General features: G+C 42.1%; 1 protein-coding gene across 1 annotated transcript in view; it reads right to left on the bottom strand.

Moving 5' to 3' along the window:
• Nucleotides 1–809: 809 nt before the first annotated feature.
• The window catches only part of LOC126299098 (uncharacterized), a 63,934-nt gene continuing 49,643 nt past the window's right edge, over nucleotides 810–15,100 (bottom strand). The window contains exon 2 of the mRNA XM_049990772.1: nucleotides 810–1,471. Coding sequence (XP_049846729.1) covers nucleotides 953–1,471 — 519 coding nt within the window. The 3' untranslated portion in view covers nucleotides 810–952. The remainder of the gene's footprint in view (nucleotides 1,472–15,100) is intronic.

The following is a 15,100-nucleotide window of genomic DNA, read 5'->3' as shown; positions in this document are numbered from 1 at the left end:
TGAAGATGATGCCGTTCAGGAAATATTAATTGACTGCAAAGTTTGTTCAGCGAAAGACTTTGAATAATTATGTGCTTGACAAAAGACCTACTAAGTAAAAACTCACTGAAAGATAATTTGTTAAGTCGGACGTTGAATCTAAATTTAGAATATTGTTGTTAGTCAGTAGCAAGGAGCCGATTCTTGAATGATCTCCTCCAGTATACTAGAGAACTCGATGACTTCAAAAGACTGTTATGATTTATTAAATAAAAACTTTTTAAGTAAAAAACTTTTAATGCCTAGACGGCACATCTATGCAGACTACAATGAGCATCTAGCTGGTGCTGGTGCAGTCTGTCTAGTATTCCCTGCTTCACCTCACTCAGTGTCATTAAATATCGGTTTTGTACATCCATAAATACGATGTTACTTGTTACTATCGTTATTACTATTATTGTTATTGTTAGCAGCAGCACGGTGGTAGTAGTAGTAGTAATAGTACAGCTAGTATCACTTCACTTTGTCATTAGTTACGCACAAATATTGCTTCAAAATATTTGAAATTCTATTTTACCTTTTATTACTATTTATCGTAATAAAATTATTATCAAGTAACAATGATGTAAAGTTTACTATATATTTAAGACACTGGTCCAGAGCCTGAAATTTGTGTTCTGATCAGGTTAAATAAATAAATAAGATCGGTATGTGTGACAATAAACCCTACATGGCAAGTCGTGGCTGTAGCTGAGTATAGACACAAGAGTTCTGAATTATTCAGATTCTTTATTAATAATAAATGAAAATCATTCTACAGAGCTAAAATTGATACAAGCAGTAGTACACCTCACTTATTATCATATTCAGTGATGTTAGTACATAACGATATTTATTCTTTCTATTTTTTAATTCACACGGCTTATGCATTCTTATGAGGTAATGACAAGTAAAAGAAAACTTTTTTAATCACTTAGAGTGAAGAAGTGACAGGTCCTTGTTCCATTTCCTGCATGTTCTGAAGTCGTTCGAAGACGTTAGTTACCTCCAAATGTGACAGGACTTGTATCACATGCCAGTAGCGAATTATGTAGCGTTTACTGGCATACCACACAGCAAGTGCGAGAATTATTAAAATGGGAATTACAATAGTAGCTATTGCAAACGCTGACAGTGGTTTAACAGGCACTTCGGCGATCTCCGGAACTTCCCGTTCGGTACTTTGTTCACAACTGCAAGGGGAAGAGTCGTTCCCTGAGGGCTGTGGACGCACAGATATGTCAGTATTCGCAGAGTTCTGCAGGCGCTCTATAAACGCCTGAACAGAAGCTTCACTCCTGCTAGGCTGCAACCACTGGAAGAAAATCGGAGGCTCATCTGCGTCCTCCAATTCTTCGCTGTCTTGTGCGTACGGATCCGCAGCGGAGATGAAGTCCCGGCTAGGTTTCTCTGGTACTTCACTGCTGTCGCTGCTCACAGCGTCGTCCCCAACCTGCAAAGTCATTCACTTCCCAGTTTCTGTTCACACCAAGTTACTGTAAGTTGTTTATTTCTTTTGCATTCGCATACGTACCGACCTTATTATTAATTATTTGTATGCCCATCTTTTTACAGATGGTTGCGGGACCTCGACATTTCAGAACAGAATGTCAAATCAAAACACTTTTCAGCCGTCTAAATTTCCCAATTGTTATTTTACTGAGCAACCGGTTTCCGCTATATACGACATCTACAGGTACCCTGACCGACGTGTAGGAAGAATCCCACCTCTGGTCCAGTCAAAATAGGGACCAGCATTACTGGTACCCGAAGGTTTTTGAGACAGCGATCACTTCAAACATGACCACCGCAACCAATTACTAAAAAAGTTCAAATTCTGTTTCTAGGAACTGACTTACTGTTGCTTACATTTGCAACAATTTATACTGCTTTATGAAGTGCGACCTTATCCTTGTACTGGAGACAGACATGACTGTTGTGCTTAGAAAACATTTTTTAATTTTATTTCCAGACGCAATCTCATTACGCTTCACACATCTAGAACAATGTAAATATTACTAAACGGTCGTCTTCAGACAGTTGGGAGTACTTGTGAGAACAACTGTGGCACGATTTCAGTTGGTAAGTTATATCAAACATAAAGTCCAATCAGAATAACTCATAACATGTTATTAATAAGAATTCCTGAGTGATAAGTATTGCGTCACATTACAGGCGCCCTTTTAGCGCTCGTGTTAGGCTAATGTATAAAGGGCTCTAGACCAGCGATAATTGATAGCTGTCACAAGACTTCGTGTAATTCTAAATTACGTACTGTACCATCCATCTACTAATTCAGTGAAGGACAGAACGTAAAAAATTGCACTGTGGGTATTTGGACAGTAATGAAAATGTAGCAGGTGAAGTTTTGTACATCATGGATTCTGGTAATAGCAAAATCCCATCGAATATTTGTCGTTTCGCGCAGCCACATCAAATAAATCAAGATAAAGAATTACAGCAATGTGAATCAATTCAAAAATGGTTCAAATGGCTCTGAGCACTATGGGACTTAACATCTATGGTCATCAGTCCCCTAGAACTTAGAACTACTTAAACCTAACTAACATAAGGACATCACACACATTCATGCTCGAGGCAGGATTCGAACCTGCGACCGTAGCAGTCACGCGGTTCCGGACTGAGCGCCTTAACCGCGAGACCACTGCGGCCGGCTGTGAATCAATAATCGCATAAGCGCATTATACAGGGTGTTACAAAAATGTACGGCCAAACTTTCAGAAAACATTCCTCACACACAAAGAAAGAAAATACACTCCTGGAAATGGAAAAAAGAACACATTGACACCGGTGTGTCAGACCCACCATACTTGCTCCGGACACTGCGAGAGGGCTGTACAAGCAATGATCACACGCACGGCACAGCGGACACACCAGCAACCGCGGTGTTGCCCGTCGAATGGCGCTAGCTGCGCAGCATTTGTGCACCGCCGCCGTCAGTGTCAGCCAGTTTGCCGTGGCATACGGAGCTCCATCTCAGTCTTTAACACTGGTAGCATGCCGCGACAGCGTGGACGTGAACCGTATGTGCAGTTGACGGACTTTGAGCGAGGGCGTATAGTGGGCATGCGGGAGGCCGGGTGGACGTACCGCCGAATTGCTCAACACGTGGGGCGTGAGGTCTCCACAGTACATCAATGTTGTCGCCAGTGGTCGGCGGAAGGTGCACGTGCCCGTCGACCTGGGACCGGACCGCAGCGACGCACGGATGCACGCCAAGACCGTAGGATCCTACGCAGTCCCGTAGGGGACCGCACCGCCACTTCCCAGCAAATTAGGGACACTGTTGCTCCTGGGGTATCGGCGAGGACCATTCGCAACCGCACACCGTTAGGCCGTCTTCCGCTCACGCCCCAACATCGTGCAGCCCGCCTCCAGTGGTGTCGCGATAGGCGTGAATGGAGGGACGAATGGAGGCGTGTCGTCTTCAGCGATGAGAGTCGCTTCTGCCTTGGTGCCAATGATGGTCGTATGCGTGTGTGGCGCGGTGCAGGTGAGCGCCACAATCAGGACTGCATACGACCGAGGCACACAGGGCCAACACCCGGCATCATGGTGTGGGGAGCGATCTCCTACACTGGCCGTACACCTCTGGTGATCGTCGAGGGGACACTGAATAGTGCACGGTACATCCAAACCGTCATCGAACCCATCGTTCTACCATTCCTAGACCGGCAAGGGAACTTGCTGTTCCAACAGGACAATGCACGTCCGCATGTATCCCGTGCCACCCAATGTGCTCTAGAAGGTGTAAGTCAACTACCCTGGCCAGCAAGATCTCCGGATCTGTCCCCCATTGAGCATGTTTGGGACTGGATGAAGCGTCGTCTCACGCGGTCTGCACGTCCAGCACGAACGCTGGTCCAACTGAGGCGCCAGGTGGAAATGGCATGGGAAGCCGTTCCACAGGACTACATCCAGCATCTCTACGATCGTCTCCATGGGAGAATAGCAGCCTGCATTGCTGCGAAAGGTGGATATACACTGTACTAGTGCCGACATTGTGCATGCTCTGTTGCCTGTGTCTATGTGCCTGTAGTTCTGTCAGTGTGATCATGTGATGTATCTCACCCCAGGAATGTGTCAATAAAGTTTCCCCTTCCTGGGACAATGAATTGACGGTGTTCTTATTACAATTTCCAGGAGTGTATGTTTTGTGCACATGTGTCCGGAAACGCTTACTTTCCATGTTATAGCTCATTTTATTACTTCTCTTCAAATCACATTAATCATGGAAAGAAACACACAGCAACAGAACGTACCAGCGAGACTTTAAACACTGTTACAGGAAATGTTCAAAATGTGCTCCGTTAGCGAGGATACATGCAACCACCCTCCGTCGCATGGAATCCCTGATGCGCTGATCGAGCCGTGGAGAGTGGTGTATTGCATCACAGCCGTCCACAATACGAGCACGAAGAGTCTCTACATTCGGTACCGGGGTTGCGTAGACAAGAGCTTTCAAATGCCCCCATAAATGAAAGTCAAGAGGGTTGAAGTCAGGAGAGCGTGGAGGCCATGGAATTGGTCTGCCTCAACCAATCCATCGTTCACCGAATTTGTTGTTGAGAAGCGTACGAACTCTTCGACTGAAATGTGCAGGAGCTCCATCGTGCATGAACCACATGTTGTGTCGTACTTGTAAAGGCATATGTTCTAGCAGCACAGGTAGAGTATCCCGTATGAAAACATGATAACGTGCTCCATTGAGCGTAGGTGATGGAACGAAACTAAAATTAGCTCTAACATGGAAATTAAGCGTTTCCGGACACATGTCCACATAACATCTTTTCTTTATTTGTGTGTGAGGAATGTTTCCTGAAAGTTTGGCCGTTCGTTTTTGTAACACCCTGTAGATACCATGCCTGACGAATGTTTCATAAACAAACGATCAAAGTTCTCTATTAATCGGAGAGGTATTTCATGTTTCTGTGAAGGGCTAGGTGCTACACTCTTCCGATTCACATACTCTGTTCAGTGCTACTGGTTCGTGCAAGTAACAGTTAGATCAGTAGGCAAATGACGTTTTCTCACACGTTTCGAGTCGATGATGAGTTTGTCCAGTTTAACCGCAGAGTAGAAAGCGGTCATATGATATGCACAGAAAGCGGTGGGGAAAATTGTGTAATAAATCGTGAGCGTTGTCATGCTGAAGTACACTCTTTGTACTTCATAGTAACCGTGGAACTGACGTGTTATGTTTAGTGTAACTGTCTTGATTTTACTCGTGTCCCAGGGTTTTATTTTTATGACATTCAGAGAACTTTGCGAAGAACCAATCTGGAGGTAAGACAGACGTTGTTCACGGTGTATTGCAGTGGCGTAGCTAGTGGAGAACGGAGGAGGAGGGCGGAGGAAGGGAGGCGGTGCGCATTGGGTACCAGCTCCGTGGTTGTGACAAAACTTGCCATGTTCTTTATTACAAGTTGTAAAAATATTGTTTTTCGTCTTCAGATTGCCTACATTTTTGGAAGCCGGTGGACAGCTAGAGAACTTATGGACAGGCAGTGGCCGTTTTGCATGCATTGGCCCATTTTACCTCTAAAATAGGATGTGAACACAAATTATTCTCATTATTCTCACACAGCACTTGAAACAGTGATGGTAATGATTTTAGAGATAGCTATTTTGCATCGGAAAAAGAGAAGGTCAATGTTAAGAGGCTCAACAGGTTTCTATAAGAAATGTATAAATGTTGCAAAACCATATAACGTATATCAGATCGGTTCGCTGCTTTGGAGCTCAGTAACTTCCCACGGTTGTAAAACTTCAATTAACAATTAGGATGAGACTCCTGAAGATGGTATACTTGCAGAAAATACAAGCCTAGGAAAATTTTCTGCAGTCTACCAATGTTACAAAAGAAGATTCTCCCGGTTGGACATCCTTAGATTCATAGAGTTCATAAATGAAAATGAATTAGCCGAACCTGTTCCCAACCCAAAGTTTGGTGTTAAGATTTTTCTTATCCTGCCGGCCAGGGTAGCCGAGCGGTTCTAGGCGCTACAGTCTGGAACGGCGCGACCGCTACGGCCGCAGGTTCGAATCCTGTCTCGGGCATGGATGTGTGTGCTGTACTTAGGTTAGTTAGGTTTAAGTAGTTTTAAGTTCTAGGGGACTGATGACCTCAGAAGTTAAGCCCCATTGTGCTCAGAGCCATTTGAACCATTTTTTTTCTTATCCTCATGTGTTTCGGTTGTGTAATGTTAGAGGACTTTCTCAAAATTCGGACTAATTAACAATTTGTGTGATTCCAACACTGCATTGGCATAAAGGATCAATATCTATATTTTATTATTTATTTGGTTTCTTCTAACAGTGCAAAATACTCCTTAGTACGATGGAAAGATGAAATGTAATTTTTTATTCTGTTCTCAATATCGACTGAGGTGTTACATGTCATGCATATTACTCGTTCACTTTCCCGCTTGTCTGACGCGAGGTGCAACTTTCTGCCGCTAGAGGGCTCCAAATTGCAGCGTGTAACATGATGGTGTGTAACGTTACTATGTCGGTGCGTGACAAGAAGTATGCTGCAATCAAGTTTCTAAGCGCAGAAAATTCGTCCACGTATGGAGCATCCTCTCCTTCAGCGTGGCAGTGCCAAATCACACACGAGAGCTGCGACATCTTCAACAAGCCGATGCCTTGTGCTCAGTGCCATCCATCATGTATGGTGGATGGCCACATCTGATTTTCATCTGTTTCCAAAAGTTAAAGAACCTCTGTTTTGACAGTGCAAGTGGAGGCAATTTTGTGGCTCCGTCAACAATGTCAAACATTCTACAGTGACGGTATCAACAAACAGGTTTTTCGTTGGGAGAAATGCATTCGTCGCCAGGGCGAATATGATGAAAAATAAGTGCGTAGACATGATGATGTAGAATTTTAATAATGTTTGTTTCCTTTAAAAAGCTTTCAGGGTTTTCACATAAAAAGATTCGGGGCTTTACTTTTCAGGACACCCTCGAAGTTTCGAACGAGTCGGTTCATTTTTTAGTCAATTACTACGTTCACAATAAAATTTTACTCTGCAGAGGAATGTGCGCTAATCTGAAACTTCTTCGCAGATTGAATCTTTGTTTGCGGTAGGCAAAGGTCCCAAGTTTGAATCCTGGTCCCGTACACAGTTTTAATCTGCCATGAACACCGAGCGAGGTGGCACAGTGGTTAGACACTGGACTCGCATTCGGGAGGACGACGGTTCAATCCCGCGTCCGGCCATCCTGATTTAGGTTTTCCGTGATTTCTCTAAATCACTCCAGGCAAATGCCGGGATGGTTCCTCTGAAAGGGCACGGCTGAATTCCTTCCCTAATCCGATGAGACCGATGACCGCGCTGTCTGGTCTCCTTCCCCAAACAACCAACCAACCAATCTGCCATGAACTTTCATTGGCTGCGTCTTTGTCATATGATTGTAAAATAATTTCAATGTAATATATAAAAGTTTTGTTTTATTCCTATAATATAGAATGGAAATATCTTTCCTTGGCACAACTGACTTCGAAACCCTTGGTAAACTTAGCATGTTTGCTAAGCTGACGTAGTGTATTGACGTCAGTTGTGCCAATTACAGACAGTTCTAATGTAAGCCTATAACGTAAAAACAGAACAAAACTTTTATATATTACTCTAGAATTATTTTAGATCACATGGTAAAGAACCAGGCAATGGTTCGGAAATGAACGAAACCAATCACGATTACAGAATATGTATGCAACTGTGACAGGAAACTAAATAAACAATTAAGTATTATCTTAAATCCACTATGAGTGAAACGTGAGTGTCAAGTTTGGCAATTTTGCCAGTCGAAAATAGTGTAGGTAAAGATGTCGACTTTGGTGACGCAGTTTGAAAATTTGCAAGAAACAATTCAGAAGGAATAGATTCTAAACTATATGTTAAAGTCACTTTGCAATAAGATATTTGCTTATTTGTATTGCTTCATTAATATTCTATTAAATCATGTTATTTATAAAAATGCATATAAATAATTTGTTTCTATTCACAAAAGCTGTTCACGTAGTAGCTATTATTATACTGTGATTACCTAAACACACCTCGCCCCATGAACCATGGACCTTGCCGTTGGTGGGGAGGCTTGCGTGCCTTAGCGATACAGATAGCCGTACCTTAGGTGCAACCACAACGGAGGGGTATCTGTTGACAGGCCAGACAAACGTGTGGTTCCTGAAGAGGGGCAGCAGCCTTTTCAGTAGTTGCAGGGGCAACAGTCTGGATGATTGACTGATCTGGCTTTGTAACGATAACCAAACGTCCTTGCTGTGCTGGAACTGAAAACGGCTGAAAGCAAGGGGAAACTACGGCTTTAATCTTTCCCGAGGGCATGCAGCTTTATTGTATGATTAAATGATGATGGCGTCCTCTTGGTCAAAATATTCCGGAGGTAAAATAGTCCCCCATTCGGGCGGGGACTACTCAAGAAGATGTCGTTATCAGGAGAAAGAAAACTGGCATTCTACGGATCGGAGCGTGTAATGTCAGATCCCTTAACGGGGCAGGTACGTTAGAAAATTTAAAAAGGGAAATGGATAGGTTAAAGTTAGATATAGTGGGAATTAGTGAAATTCGGTGGCAGGAGGAACAAGACTTTTGGTCAGGTGACTACAGGGTTATAAACACAAAATCAAATAGGGGTAATGCAGGAGTAGGTTTAATAATGAATAGGAAAATAGGAATGCGGGTAAGCTACTACAAGCAGCATAGTGAACGCATTATTGTGGCCAAGATAGATACGAAGCCCACACCTACTACAGTACTACAAGTTAATATTCCGACTAGCTTTGCAGATGACGAAGAAATTGAAGAAATGTATGATCAAATAAAAGAAATTATTCAGATAGTTAAGGGTGATGAAAATTTAATAGTCATGGGTGACTGGAATTCGGTAGTAGGAAAAGGGAGAGTAGGAAACGTAGTAGGTGAATATGGACTGGGGCAAAGAAATGAAAGAGGAAGACGCCTGGTAGAATTTTGCACAGAGCACAACTTAATCATAGCTAACACTTGGTTCAAGAACCATAAAAGAAGGCTGTATACATGGAAGAAGCCTGGAGATGCTGACAGGTTTCAGATAGATTATACAATGGTAAGACAGAGATTTAGGAACCAGGTTTTAAATTGTAAGACATTTCCAGGGGCAGATGTGGACTCTGACCACAATCTATTGGTTATGACCTGTAGATTAAAACTAAAGAAACTGCAAAAAGGTGGGAATTTAAGGAGATGGGACCTGGATAAACTAAAAGAACCAGAGGTTGAACAGAGTTTCAGGAAGAGCATAAGGGAGTAATTGACAGGAATGGGAAAGAAATACGGTAGAAGAAGAATGGGTAGCTTTGAGGGATGAAGTAGTGAAGGCAGCAGAGGATAAAGCAGGTAAAAAGACGAAGGCTAGTAGAAATCCTTGGGTAACAGAAGAAATGTTGAATTTAATTGATGAGAGGAGAAAATATAAAAATGCAGTAAATGAAGCAGGCAAAAAGGAATACAGACGTCTCAAAAATGAGATCGACAGGAAGTGCAAAATGGCTAAGCAGGGATGGCTAGAGGACAAATGTAAGGATGTGGAGGCTTATCTCACTAGGGGTAAGATAGATACTGCCTACAAGAAAATTAAAGAGACCTTTGGAGATAAGAGAACCACTTGTATGAACATCAAGAGCTCAGATGGAAACCCAGTTCTAAGCAAAGAAGGGAAAGCAGAAAGGTGGAAGGAGTATATAGACGGTCTATACAAGGGCGATGTACTTGAGGACAATATTATGGAAATGGAAGAGGATGTAGACGGAGATGAAATGGGAGATACGATACTGCCTGACAGAGCACTGAAAGACCTGAGTCGACACAAGGCCCCCGGAGTAGACAACATTCCATTGGAACTACTGACGGCCTTGGGAGCGCCAGTCCTGACAAAACTCTACCATCTGGTGAGCAAGATGTATGAAACAGGCGAAATACCCTCAGACTACAAGAAGAATATAATAATTCCAATCCCCAAGAAAGCAGGTGTTGACAGATGTGAAAATTACCGAACTATCAGTTTAATAAGTCACAGCTGCAAAATACTAACGTGAATTCTTTACAGACGAATGGAAAAACTAGTAGAAGCCGACCTCGGGGAAGATCAGTTTGGATTCCGTAGAAATGTTGGAACACGTGAGGCAATACTGTCCCTACGACATATCTTAGAAGCTAGATTAAGGAATGACAAACCTATGTTTCTAGCATTTGTAGACTTAGAGAAAGCTTTTGACAATGTTGTTTGGAATACTCTCTTTCAAATTCTGAGTGTAGCAGGGGTAAAATGCAGGGATCGAAAGGATATTTAAAATTTGTACAGAAACCAGATGGCAGTTATAAGAGTCGAGGGACATGAAAGGGAAGCAGTAGTTGGGAAGGGGGGGAGACAGGGTTGTAGTCGCTCCCCGATGTTATTCAATCTGTATATTGAGCAAGCAGTAAAGGAAACAAAAGAAAAATTCGGAGTAGGAATTAAAATCCATGCAGAAGAAATAAAAATGTTGAGGTTCACCGATGACATCGTAATTCTGTCAGAGACAGCAAACGACTTGGAAGAGCAGTTGAACGGAGTGGATAGTGTCTTGAAAGGAGGATATAAGATGAACATCAACAAAAGCAAAACGAGGATAATGGAATGTAGTCGAATTAAGTCGGGTGATGCTGAGGGAATTACATTAGGAAATGAGACACTAAAAGCAGTAAAGGAGTTTTCCTATTTGTGGAGCAAAATAAATGATGATGGTCGAAGTAGAGAGGATATAAAATGTAGACTGGCAATGGCAAGGAAAGCGTTTCTGAAGAAGAGAAATTTGTTAACATCGAGTATAGATTTATGTATCAGGAAGTTGTTTCTGAAAGTATTTGTATGGAGTGTAACCATTTATGGAAGTGAAACATGGACGATAACTAGTTTGGAGAAGAAGAGAATAGAAGCTTTCGAAATGTGGTGCTACAAAAGAATGCTGAAGATTAGATGAGTAGATCACATAACTAATGAGGAAGTATTGAATAGGATTGGGGAGAGGAGATGTTTGTGGCACAACTTGACCAGAAGAAGGGATCGGTTGGTAGGACATGTTCTGAGGCATCAAGGGATCACCAATTTAGTATTAGAGGGCAGCGTGGAAGGTAAAAATCGTAGAGGGAGACCAAGAGATGACTACATTAAGCAGCTTCAGAAGGACGTAGGTTGCAGTAGGTACTGGGAGATGAAGAACCTTGCACAAGATAGACTAGCATGGAGAGCTGCATCAAACCAGTCTCAGGACTGAAGACCACAACAAAAACCTGAAAACATGTATCAAAAAATTTGTTTCCGCCAAAAAAATATTTGATGGCTTTGTGGGGTTGGTGGGAGTGGAGGAGGAGTTGACAATTTAAAACTTTGTGGGGTTGGTGGGAGTGGAGGAGGAGTTGACAATTTAAAACTCCACACCGGGTGCCAAGCTACCTAGCTACACCACTGACGTATTGTTGCCGGTCCAGTGGTCGTATGAGATTTGAATGGAATAAGTTTGCTATAAACCTGGTGAAAGGGTTTTGTTAACTTAGTCTTATACGTCTAACTGTGAACGGTGACGCATATAGAATAGAATCCAATATTATAGGAGCGCTGAAACATTATGCAGATCGTCGAATAACTGTTCTTCGCCGAGCCGTGTAGCGAAGTTGACTGTAGGGTATCAACGGTTTTTTGTGTCAATAATTTCTATTAAAATCGAAAATATAGTCACTTTCAGTGACTCATGGAATGGATCATGACTTAAAAACTGCCACTCTTTCTGTCCTCCTATGTGAAAAACAGTCTTATCACTTTCTGAAACGGAAGAGGAGAAGAAACATTTCACAACTTGATATTTTCACATTCACAGGGCATTTAATGAGTTAAAAATCGTAAGTGGCTGAAGAGTCCTTAACTCTGGAATATAAAAATTACAGTCCCACACCTACCTGTTCAGTTACTAAGTTAAGAAGGGGGTCCGCAATATACGAGAATGAGGTTAGAGCGATACTATTGTTACAACGTTTCGAAAGGAAGTACCGAGTAAATTTGAATCATGGGAAGGACATTAGGCTTGCGCAAATACACACCTTGTCGCTCACGTGGTTTTTCTAGGTTTTCCAGCCGCGCGGGGTAGCCGAGCGATCTGGGGCTCCTTGTTTATCACGGTTCGCGCGGCTCCCCCCGTCGGAGGTTCGAGTCCTCCCTCGGGCATGGGTGTGTGTGTGTGTGTGTGTTGTCCGTAGTGTCAGTTAGTTTAAGTCAGATTAAGTAGTGTGTAAGCTTAGGGACCGATGACTTCAACAGCTTGCTCCCATAAGACCTTACCACAAATTAAAATTAAAACTAGGTTTCCCCAAATTTCAGATCATGGTTTCATGAAGCAACGGATTTGATTCCTAATTATTGTCCAATTTAAGCTAATATTTTACATCTAATGACCGCGAAGTCGATATGATGTTGAGCTTCGTCCTTCATTGGCCCAGAGAACAGCGATGTATGAGCTGACACTTGTATGTAGCAATTTAGTTGACTGATAAATATACCTATCGGTATAAAACAGATTGAGATGCTACCAAATGATCGTTGTAATCAGCTGTTTCAAATTTTAGGACTCAAAATTAATTCTGAAAAACCGGCACCTATGACGTTATCCAGTCGTGCTATTCTGTGATTCACGTCCTTACGGAAGGAGGAAGAAAGTTAAACGTCAAACAGCCGGCAGATGTTGATCCTTTTAGAGACAGTGCTGTAGCTCAGATGGAAAAAGAAAACTGTTAATAAAGTGGCTGGAGGCAATTTCGCGGAATTCGCCTACAGTGCTTTACGGAACCACAAGAAACCTATTCCGGATGGCAAGATGAAGAGTTAAATGTCGTTACCAGTGAATATCAACTGCCACTGTGCCATCTCGCTTAGTAACAACACGTTGTATTGACTTATTTTTAATGCTTCCATTGTATTCGCCCAGTGTGCCTTCTGAAGCATCCTGCTTAATTTATGGCAGATGCAGATCTACGAAGCGTCATCGTACATTATTGGAGGTCATAACTGTTCCAAATTTCAGGTACCCTCAACAGCAGCCAACTCTGCTAAAACATTAAATACGAGTAAGATGGTAATGTCCTTGTTTTGACACATTAACGTTAGCAGCACCAAGGCTTTTTCCATAGCGAGCATTACCAAGTGGAGGGGGAGGGGGGGAGGACTTTACACCCACCCAAAAGAATTAAATAAGTTATTCGTTAATTGCTGTAGAATTATATTTACAACATACTTTTTAAAGAGGTGCTGATGTACTAGTAATTCCCTGATCCTGGAAATAGTGAATACGACATTTATCAGGAAAAGCGACATGTACTATTGAGACTTAAATTTTTGATTTTAGTTTGATTGAAAAATTTAAAACATATATGGAATCTGGTAGAAAGATTCAGTGAAAACAATAGGTACCTTGTTTTTCAAAATTTGAAAATATAACGTAACTAAGTACATTACAATATTTTCAAATCGTAGACATAAAGTATCCTCCGCCGCCAGCTTGGTATTGCGAGGGTCAGTAGCACTGTATATTAACAAACAACAGCTAACAGAATGATGATCGTAATACCCAATTACTCTCCACACTAAAAGACAAAAGGCTTCTTTCTTGTTTCATCTACGTTTCAGACATGAAGCAAGTAACTCATGAATGATTTTAGAAAGTTGGGTAACTACCTCGTTAGTCTACCACGAAAGTAAGCAGTAATCACATGTGAGTTGAAAACATAGTTGGCGGGCTCTGCTCTAAAAACGTATCAAACATCTATTCGACGTGAAGTCGAGAGCTGTAGAAATGAATATTTCAACTCACGTACCAATCATAAAACATTAGTTACGTGGTTATCTACTTATTTGTAAAATCGGGCACCAATTTCATTCCGTCTCTTCGATTTATTTATCATAATGGAACTTCGTGGTATGAAATGTTCTTACTGATATTTACATACTGTTCGAGAAAACAGCATCAATGGCACAGTCAAGTTACATGAAATTTGCAGGACATTCAAACCAGGCTATTCGATGTAAACTACAAAACTAACAGCAGGTACTCTCTGGGGCATTGCATTTGCAACAACAGGAAGAACCGTAGACAGCAAAATTTAGAAATTGTGCATATCCAGTACAGTAGGAAGAACATAAGATTAAATTTTTAGGTATTTTAGGGACGAACAGGGAACGAAATTTAGTAGCCTATGTAGGTTTGATTTCTGTGGCAGTAAAAATGAACTGTACCCGACTGGGTATCTAGTCTGAGTTTCGATGACAGATGAGGGTACATGCTCCTTCAGCTCTATGCTAGAGTTGATGAATCATCGTGGCTAGTGAGTGGTGACGTGCCAATATGTCAACAACCCAAGAGCAGATGTTTTCAATGAGTGAGAAATCTTCATGCCGTGCCGGGCATAGCAACAGTCGAACACTCTCTATATCCACATAGATCATTTTAGGTTAGGTTCTTTATGTAGTTTACTGAAAATATAAATATTTATTAAGCAACAAGGGAATTGCACAGATAGGCTGCGAGCGGAAATTGATTTAAATTACTGCGGAAAGTTGAAAATTTGTACCGACCCAGAATTCGAACCACTGTGCCACCCGGACAAGGTGGTCATCGAAATGCACGGGCTACACTAGCACGCCTACAATCAGACCTAAATTCTCAACTTATCCACGCACTACTAATGTAGTGCCCATTGTCCCCCATCTTTATTACTCGCGGCATTTCGCCAATTTCCATCAGTGTTCGAGCCAGGTGTGCATCTGCACGGATGAGCTCATTGGCAGTCTCACCTTGTATAGATATTTAGGGATAATTAAGGTGAGGACGACCAGTTGACCACTTAAGTGCAGAAACGTACCACACTCGAGCTCTTACGGGAATCGGCGAAATACCGCGAGTAGTGAGGATAATGGGGAAGGGACACTACATCTGTAATGTGTGCTGTTGAATATTTGGGTCTGACGGGAAGCAT

This window comes from Schistocerca gregaria, chromosome X, assembly GCF_023897955.1.
Source record: "Schistocerca gregaria isolate iqSchGreg1 chromosome X, iqSchGreg1.2, whole genome shotgun sequence".
Taxonomy (NCBI): domain Eukaryota; kingdom Metazoa; phylum Arthropoda; class Insecta; order Orthoptera; family Acrididae; genus Schistocerca; species Schistocerca gregaria.
Note: the sequence above shows the minus strand (reverse complement) of the source record. Positions and strands in the feature narration are given on the sequence as shown.